The sequence below is a fragment of the Penaeus japonicus genome, unplaced genomic scaffold (genome assembly GCF_977035675.1).
Source record: "Penaeus japonicus unplaced genomic scaffold, GWHDUDI00000001_assembly GWHDUDI00000013, whole genome shotgun sequence".
NCBI lineage: Eukaryota > Metazoa > Arthropoda > Malacostraca > Decapoda > Penaeidae > Penaeus > Penaeus japonicus.
In genome coordinates, this window is record NW_028234415.1 from 7,541,513 (window position 1) to 7,551,512 (window position 10,000).

At 36.7% G+C, this 10,000-nt stretch overlaps 1 protein-coding gene across 1 annotated transcript in view; it reads right to left on the bottom strand.

The window, feature by feature from the left end:
* Positions 1-10,000, bottom strand: part of LOC122251441 (uncharacterized) — a 59,324-nt gene that overhangs the window by 21,277 nt on the left and 28,047 nt on the right. The window contains exons 3-17 of the mRNA XM_086542892.1: positions 9,153-9,296; positions 8,538-8,641; positions 8,247-8,358; positions 7,881-8,030; positions 7,388-7,498; positions 6,259-6,378; positions 5,924-6,091; positions 4,881-5,084; positions 4,586-4,663; positions 3,818-3,910; positions 3,227-3,319; positions 2,936-3,073; positions 2,626-2,772; positions 2,319-2,414; positions 76-117 (exon numbers count right to left, since the gene is read on the bottom strand). Coding sequence (XP_086399018.1) covers positions 76-117; positions 2,319-2,414; positions 2,626-2,772; positions 2,936-3,073; positions 3,227-3,319; positions 3,818-3,910; positions 4,586-4,663; positions 4,881-5,084; positions 5,924-6,091; positions 6,259-6,378; positions 7,388-7,498; positions 7,881-8,030; positions 8,247-8,358; positions 8,538-8,641; positions 9,153-9,296 — 1,800 coding nt within the window. The remainder of the gene's footprint in view (positions 1-75; positions 118-2,318; positions 2,415-2,625; positions 2,773-2,935; positions 3,074-3,226; positions 3,320-3,817; positions 3,911-4,585; positions 4,664-4,880; positions 5,085-5,923; positions 6,092-6,258; positions 6,379-7,387; positions 7,499-7,880; positions 8,031-8,246; positions 8,359-8,537; positions 8,642-9,152; positions 9,297-10,000) is intronic.

The following is a 10,000-nucleotide window of genomic DNA, read 5'->3' on the forward strand; positions in this document are numbered from 1 at the left end:
AACTTTTGCTAAAACAATGCAAAACATTTTGTCTTCTGCAATAACATGACTTACTAGAAGAACAAAATAACTTACCTCCAACTGAAGCTTACAGAGATCATCGCACATCTCGAAGATCTATAATGCTCAGTCCAGACGGCAGAAACAGGCGGGTTCAGTGAGGGAGATAAAGGCCTCTTTGACTTGGAACATGAAATAAGCTCTTTCTCTAACACTCACGAAGGGGAAGGGAGGAAGAATAAGGGAAAGAGAACACCCAAATGCAGCGAAATAAAAGTTATAACTTGTTTGGCATGAATCTTCCAAAAGAAGTCAGATAAAAATGGAAGAAAAAAATTTAAACATTTAAGGATGTTACTTTTCAGAAAATGAAAGAAGCAAAGAAAAAGATTGGAAAAAATCCGGAAAAATAACTAAGAAAGTTAAAACGAAAACAAAAGACACGAAGGAATAATATAGTAAAATAAGGAGAAAATAAATCAGGATAAGAAATAAATATATCCCAAAGGATAGCCTGAAAGCTAGAGAAAAACGAAACATACTTATTTCATGTTCCAAAATACGAGTTGTTAGTAGCACGCTCTCAAAAGGACAATGCACTAGATTAGTTCTCAAACAAGCAAATCAGATACGCATTTCAGAGACATGCTCCATGCTTTTCATGTCATATTAAAAGTAAAATATCATGTTCATTATTATGAGTCAATTTTTTGTTGCGTTGCACACATTTCTTTGTAAGTAACATTAAGAAGGTAGGGAAATTTAACTCGCTCTCATTCATTTATTGGTTTTACAATCCATTGCATTGTAAAAAATATATTACTTTCATAACTATATAAATATATATGTATTTATATGTTTATCCACTTTTAAATATTAAATGAGATAGATAACAATGATTGCTCACCTACAAACATATCATGAAACATTATAAATAAAAGTGATAAATTATATATAATAAAGAGATAAATAAAATATAAATAATACTCCAATACATCTGGAATGATCATTACTCCATAATCTATTTACATATGGATTTTTCTCTCTATCATAACAATGATGCTTACTTCTTAATTACTCTATTCATTTACATTACTTGGCGGATTTTGACCAAGACGTGGCTGCTATGTTAACAGTGTCTGGTCGGTGTTAGTAGCAATAAGTACACTATGACACACATGCATCAATAAAAACAGCGATTGTTTTCCGGAAACAATCTGTAATTACATACTTATATGTCAGTTCTATTGATACAGCAGCAATTCGAAAACACTACTGTACATATGAGAAATAGAAAGTAGGTTCACAACCTGTTGACTGCTGCTCAAACATTTACAGCAGAGTTTAAAAATTTACTAGCATCTTATGACTAGAAGCTTCAAGACAAAACAATTGAAATAAAACATGATTTCTGATGGCACAGGATAAAGGACAACTACCTTTCACTTAGCCTAAGTTAGCCTAAGATCAGTAAGTATGTGGATCCTTCATAAGTCTATCATCCTCACAACCAAAAAGACATTTTAGTCTCCTTTATTGGCTTTTAAATCTTTCCTAATATTGCTTTTAGTAACTTCTTTTTTCAGAATTTGAAAATAAGGAACTTCATGAACTTATTCCCTTCCGTAGAGTTTAATGCACAAAAGAATATGATTTAGTGTTAGACAACCTGAGGTGTTTACGAATGACGCAAGATGAGGCAAGTGACTGCATCCTCAGGATAGTCTTCTCTAGACATCATACACTCGTCCACCGTGGCCTGCAGTCTGGCCAACGGGTGTTGTATATGTCCTCGCACTTTGACTAGACATGCTATTTTCAGTGTTCTCTCCATTAAAGGTCTTCACAGCACTTAGCGAGTCACTGCTTAAAACTTCCTTTCCTTCACACTGAGAGTTCATAATCAACAAGGGGGTCCCACCACAGGACGACAACACGTCTGGGGTTATGGCACTTGGGGTATTTTGGCTGATAACATCCTTGGCACATGAGTCACCGGGACTGACATCTGGCATCATCACAGAGTCTGTTGAGGCTACTTGCTTAAAGAGAGGCTGAGAGGCATGGAGCTGCCAAGAGTCAGGCTGCGTAATGCTTGACATGGAGTTACTGGCGGTCATGGGGAAAGAGCAAGAAGAGTTTACAGGTAGGCCTATGCCGTTTTGATCCGCACATGCACTGGGCAATACAACCGGATAATGGGGATCTCCACGGTCAGCAAGGATGCTTTTAGTAGTCACACTGGGGATGCTTTTGGGATTATTGCTACTAGCAAATATCTGTGGAGGGAGGCTATGGTGCAACATGGCAGCACTCACATCATTATCCAATCGAGAACGTAAGTCATCACATGTCCTCTTGCTGGTCACAAGTGCTTCCTGAAGTGAGCTGATGGTCAGACGCTGCTCTCCAACCTGCAATATACATGTTTTACATTGATGTATACACTATAGATATTTTTTTCAAAACGTATTTCAAAATCTTCATAACTAAAAGCAACCTATCTCACACTGGGAAATGAAATAAATGAAAATCTATGAAACAGGAAGAGTACAATTAAAGGCAATTATAGGACTGATTCCCCTTTTCCTGTACAGAAATATGAAGTATTAAATGAAGAAGTACCTCCTTCTTCCTCTTCTCAAGCTCTGTAGACATTTTGAGGACCTCTGATTGGAACCTCTCTACTGTCAGAGATTTATCATTCAGTTGCTGGGAGAGGGACGTGTTCTCTGCCTCCATTTTCTGAATCAGTTCGGTCTTCTTCTCCACCTATGAAAATAAATAAATAAAATGAATAAAGAAAGATTAAATAAATAAAACTGTTCAAGACTACTGTTTAACGTTTTAAGATTTCATGGTAATTAAAAACACAAATGAGACGGTGATCATCAGCGCTACCTAAAATTAAAGCAGTCTCCTCCAAATAAAATACCTGTCTGCGAAGATGTTCCGCCTGGCCATGAGTTCTCCCAACTTCCAGCTGGAGACTCGTCAGCTGACCTGTAAGGTACTGCATTCTTTCTCCATTATGTCCACCTTCACGACGTACGGAATCCAACTTCTTTTCCAACTGTCAAAATGAAGTCAAAATCATTAGTAATATCACCTTGCAGTGTACAATTTTTACACATCATCTGTTCAGAAATTCTATTTCACAGGGCACATAACATTGGCTAAAGCAATGGCAGACTCCTCCCTTCCTTAAGCTGTCTTGTCGGGTTACCTTGGAGAGTGTCTCATCCTTTAGGTGGAGTTCCTGACGTGATGATGCCAGGTGACTCTGAAGCTCACGTAGAAGGACACTCTTCTCTGCCAACTGTACGCACACACGAGGACACATGGGTCAAGGAGGGAGACAGAATAGCAGTTGGGAGCAAGCAATATGAGGAAGCAAGACATGGAATAAAGCACACTGGAAATCTTTAGGAATGAACGTCAGTGTTTTCATATTGAGAATTACATTTATATTACATCTTGGTGGTGTACTTTCAAATAGAACATCTTCATTCAGTCTGTAACTTGGTTGATGACATTAAATCCAAATGACTCCTTATTCTTATTCCTCTCTCTCTCAAGTTCCAACCATTTTCCTACACGATATTAGTTAAAATTGTATCAAATTCTTTTTCTGCCTTCTCAGCAACAGAATCTATCATTTCAAAGCTTGACTTGTAATAGGCATTGGATTGCACAAAAATATATGTGAGGGGGAAGCACAGCATAAAAGGAATAATTCCAAACACAATCACTTATCTCAAAGGTAAAAGCCATTCAGAACAGAGGGAAGAATCTTTAAACCTATGAGCACACACACCTCATTCTCCAGCTTTGAAACTTGGGACGACTGCGAACAAAAGCCATTGACTGAAGGTCCCTCTCTTGTGCTCTTCTCCATGTGGTTCACCTCCTAAAAGAAAATCCATTTACATAATTAAGATCAATAGTATGCAATATTAGCACTTCTGGGAAACTATGGCTGGCTTACTTGACTTACGAGCCCAGTAAGCATAGTAAAATTTGAAAATCAGTATTTCAAATATCTAACAGTCAAATAATTATAATTTTGTGATATACATAAGTAAAATCCATGACTTAATCTCTGAAGCCAGCCTAGGCATGCCTAGTCCAGAGGAGCGTAATTATACTTTAACTAAAACAGGAGGCAATGCAGCCAGAGGGGGCTCAGGGACCAGGGCTGAGTCTAGGTAGTGGAACCAGTCTTTACAGAACCAACAAAACATACATGCTAATATTCTAATATTTGGAAAATATCAATAATCTTAGGTGGATTGGTCATCAATCATAGAGTTTCAGTAAACTTTCTCTATGTAATTCATCCAAATTCTGAAAACCTGGTGCAAATCAGTGCATAATGTGGGCAGACATTGCATACAAAAATAAAATACAGGTAGGCTCACAAACTCAACAAAAGCATCGTCAAATAGGTTAATTTGTGACTACAGACGATATCCACTGTGTCTACTGGCAAATGGAGTCATCCATTTTGAAAGATAATTGTGCGAAATCAAAACTTAAATATATTCTCCTCCACAGTTAAAAATGACACTGTTACAAAACCTACCTCTGCTGTCTGTGTCTCAGCAGCTTTTATTTCCTTAACTGAAGTTTGTACAGCAGCTTCCAGCTGAATTATATCACTCTGGAAAGACATTTCCTTCTCAGGATGTCTTGCTAAAACTATTGAAAGTTAAAATAATTCCCCAAAGGATTTAACTAACAGTTCATGTACCACATTGCATCCCGGTAAAATAAAATTATGCAAGTAGAGCTGAAATACAGAAAATGAGTTTTATGCATGCAGTTCCTATGAGAGAGAAGGGAACATGAGCACAGCTTCGGAATCTCCATTGGTTTACCTTTCCAACTTTAGCCAAGGGCCTCTCCTTACTATCTCGCACTTCCTTCCGCAGGTCTTTCACCACCTCAGTCTTGAGTTGGAGCTGCATCTTTGTTTCATGGTGCCTCTGCTCCTCCTCTTTCAGCTTGTCTCGAAGGGCCACCAGTTGGTCATGTCTCTCTGCCACTTCGGCGGTTAGTACTGTGCGGAGCTCCACTTGGTTCTACATTAGTGGAGTGTCAAAGAGGGATGCAAAGTGTTATACAAAGGGCTAGCTTAACCAAACATTCTCTGGATAGGTATGGAAGATCAGGGATTGATTTCTAGAGTTAAGACTTAATCCAAATCTTAAGAAGGTGTTAATATTAGTCAAACTCAAAAGCAAAACAAAGATTGACTTATCCACAGTCTAAAACTTTCCCATTCTGTCTATGCTGGGTTCCATTGTATTTCCCATTGCACAGGTTAGATAGCTTAAGAAACACTTGTTGAAGTAAGGTACTGGAGTTCTGTTATTTCTGGTTATAATAATTCCTTTTGGTTTTGTTCTGTGGCACATTTATAATCATAAGGCACATTATTCTGAACTGAAAAGGCAGTTCTGGATCACATCTGTCCTGTTTATGTGTTTGTTAATTACTGTTATTTGGAGCAATTTTTTTAGGATAAATATGAAGCTAAAGCACCTCAGTGCCATCAGAATGGGAAAAGGATAAGTCATTACCAAATATAAAAGACCGCTAATCAATCTAACAGAAATAGTTTACATAATATTACAAACACTTGCTACTCCAAACCTGTTACAGTATTACTCAAATTGGATCATAATTCTCATACCGCGGCATACTAATACATAACTTAGCACTTCAGTAACATCAAATATTTCTATTGACCTTATTTAAATACGCGCACACACAAATAAGCCGGAAAACTACGTGGTGTCATACCCTACAAACAAAGCCTTTCACACGAGGCAGACTTGTAGGAATACTAAAATCACTGATGTTTACCCAAGTCAAAACAGCTTCTCAAATAACTCAAATGGTATATGTCTTAGCTAACCTGATGTGACCTGGCGAGCTGATCCTGAAGCATGGAAATGGTCGGGGCACAGAGGGCATGTGTGTCCTTCAGGGCAGTGTGTGTCTCTCGGAGCTGGGTGCACTCATCCTCCAGCTCTGCTAGGCGCCCAGCTAATATATCTATGTTTTCACTCAACTGTGATTCCACCTGAAAAGTTCCCTAGAGTTAGATTCTTTACAAAGGTTTAGGTAAGATACAGTAGCAACACACAATTATCTAAAGATTCTTTTTTTTCAAATGTCTGAAGACCTTTGTAATATAGCCATTTCATACAGTGCATACAACAACATGAATACACCACATATTAATCTTACGTTGTTATCTCCAGTAATAACTGAATCGAGATCACATAGAGAGGTATATGAACCTCTAACCGAATCCTTTTTGGTCTGCTTTGACAACAACTGACGTACAACTTCCTCCTTTCGAGTAATCTGGAAAAAAAAAAATTGAGTAATATATAAATATCAAGACTTGGGTTCTAAGTGCCTATTGCAGACAGGAGCAACACATTGATGCCATGAGTATTTTTAGCAATATGCAAGGCAAGTGTGGTGCTACTTCAAGTTTGGCTCTTTTGCCAAGTGATATTAGGAGTGAGAAGGAACAGTATGTTTATAGCTGTAAATAATTATTTTTTTCTTTGCTATAATGAAGAAAATGTTTGGCCCAATTTTGTACCACTTCTTCCATAAATCTGTTGCATTGAGTGTAGCCTATAGTGTATTATGGAGACTAAAAGACTAAACTACAGGAATTATTTGCCATACCAGTACCCACTATAAGTCTCACATGACGAAACAAAAAAGAAGTGGAGATATTCAGTATTCTAATGTTTAAATGAGCAAGCGTGGGCAGAAAAAAATGGTTGTGGGCAAAAGTTTAGTCTTTCTCGTTTCACCAAACCTGCTGAATGGCAGCCCTGTGTCAATTACATAGCCCCACTCGCAGTGGGTTAATAGCCCTACATGACCTTACCTGTTAAGCCAGTGCCTTAAATTTACATTTTTGCTTCTATTATTATTACTATTATATACATTATCATAATAATAGCTATCATTATTATTCATTTCATCATAGATTAATAATGCATGTTCATCATAATCTGTTATCTGTCAAAATGAGCACCTGACCATCGAATTCACTTTTTTTTATTTTGCTTAAAGTAATCAAAATTATATGTAACATCTCAGATCAGATAGCAATAAAAGATTTTAAAGTTGCAGCTTCTGAAAACTAAAAAGATCTTATACTGCATTACAGATATAACCAATCTGCAACATGGTGAAGCCTCAAATGCACATACGTATGCCACTGGCAATCCAATGGGTTAAGCATATCTTTTCACTTCTTTAACATGCAACATTCAACTGTGAGTGTAACAATCCATCAGCCTATCTAACATATCATAATTTGCATAACATGTAACAAATATTGACTAACCTCAACAGTTTCATGCCTACTTCGGTGACGAACTTCCTGCAAAGTGTGGTTGACGCTGTTTACTTCAGCTTGGGACAAAGCAAGTTCGTGGTGGAGTTCTGTCAGTTGCATCTGTTTCAAAAGTATAACAATTAATGCAACCATAATGTCATTCAATGAAAAAGGAAAGACAGATGGATAGAAAGGTAGAAAAGATTAAAATATCTCATTGTATTTAATTTTTTTTGTCTTTTTTATTTCCACAACCAAGAAACAGTCATAAACTACAGCATAAAAATACAGATATAGAATAATTCATTATTACAAAAAAGAATGAATGCCTTAAATTATCATGACAGTCATAAAATACAGCACAAAAATACAGCCTGTAATCAATAACTTAAGGAATATTCTCAGCCCTTCATCAATTGACAAAATCAACAACACTGAAAAGTTCTCCAAAACCTCTTTTCACAACACTAAATAAACCTTGAGGAGCACTGAGGTAACGAACCTGTAAATCTGCTATTTGTTTATCTCTCTCAAGAAGCTGTTGGTTGGTGTCATCTTGGGCAGACTGCAAGCTCCGCAGGTCAGATCTCAACTTCATTATTACCATTTCTTTCTCAGACCCTCGGCCTCCGTACATGCTGCTGTCTCCATCCTACAGTGGAGGAAAGTAACAAAACTGATTATTTGGAGCAATAGGAGAATACTATAAGAGTACTGTATTCTAACCAAAGAGACAATCAGGTTATTTCACTGCTAAATAAACCCTAACAATCCTGTAAGGTTAGCTTGTAGTACATAGGATAATGATCTGTTTTACGCCAAGTGCTCCTGGGTCTAAGGCATTACACCTTCAGGAGTATTTGTTTACCTGGAGGTTTGATAGCGAACTTCTCAAAGAGGAGCTGTCCTTCCTGAGGTGATCTTCCAGCATATGTTGTATGTAGTCATGCTGGCTCTCTTTCAGTGACTGGGATGACCTCCTGATCAATAAAAATGATGAAGTTGTTAAGAAGAAATCTTTTTCTTCACGCTACAATTCAACAGATAAATCAAATATATAAAACTAGTGAGAGCTAGATCAAAGGAAAAGTTGCATTATGATGTGAATATTTTGGAAGATAGGCCATCCATAACCAGTCAGCAATTAACAGTTAATAACCTGGATGAAGATAAGACAGGTCCAAACACTTGCTCTGGTGTGACGCATGAGAAAGTCAGGTTGTCTGCTTCCCATTGACCTGTGAGTCTTGCACGTGTTATCACCTGGAAGGCAGAAAAGTGGCTTACTATACAGAGTACTTGTTTCTCCTTCATCCTTTATTTGTTTTCTTCTTTTTAATATCATTTCTTTATCTCTGTTCTTCTGTGGGTTTTACATGAAACATTAGAGCCATTTTCCAGAGGAAAAATTACCAGATTCAATGCCAAATGTCAATATTTTAAAACACACCAAAAAGGTTTTATATAATTTTTTAAGATTATGACCATTAGAATGCCATGATGCATCTACTGAAAAAAAAATCTTCATATAATAGCTGATCAAAAAATAAAATATATGAAAATATGAGTAAAGGTAAGCTCATAAACTATTTATTCAATAAAGAATGACAGAAAAGTATAATCAGAAACCTGAAGTATATACACTATGCTGATTAAACGAGAGGTCAAATCAGTGAGTAAAATCCTTCAATAAAAAATGAAAGTGTGTGTAAATTACCAAAAAAAAAGGTCAATACCAACAGGACTAATTATAGAACTCAAATCACACACACACCTGTACAAGATTATTGAGGTCATTCTGTAGATTATTATTTTCCTCCTTCAGGCTTAAAGTTTTCCTCTCAAGCCCCACCACCTTTTCCCCAAGTTCATTTGCTTCTTTCTCTAATCCCATCTTGTCTGTCACCAATGATGACACCTGAAAAAAAAAAATATATATATATATGGTATGACATAGGAAATATATAGAAAACAGGTAAAAAATTAATGACATTTTATGACCAAAGGAGTAAGATGAGTGTTTGCATGTTATACATAGAATATGTTATATCATATACATAATATATGATATCATTTACATAATGTGTTATATAATATAGGAGACTTATAGCATACATGTAAAATCTTTTTGTCATTTCATAACCAAAGGATTAAAAGGAGTGTTTGCTGGCTTTCATTGGTCCTTCGTTCACCTTCAGGATTATGTGAAAAGTTACTGATGAATTATGATTTAAAATTTATGGGTGAGTTGGCCATGGACTAGGAACCAATTGTATTTAGAATTAAGATTTTGGGGGTGCTGGCAGTTTTGTACTCCCACAATGATGAAACAGGTCACACCAAAATTACGTAAAGGCAGTATCAAGGTGTGCAAAACTTACACTTGGGAAGTGGGTGGTCATTTCCATGTATATGTCATTGCCTTCAACATCAATTTGGACATTACTAGTTTTAATAATCTTGATGTTTATGATTAACAGCAATTAGCATTCCATATGTGCTAGTAAGAGTCTCTTCCTTCTTTACAACATGTGGGTGGGTGGGTTGGTGGGTGGGATGGTGGACGGACGGATAAAATTATATTCTTTTTTGCGTTCTTCCGTTTCCTTGATCCATGATTTT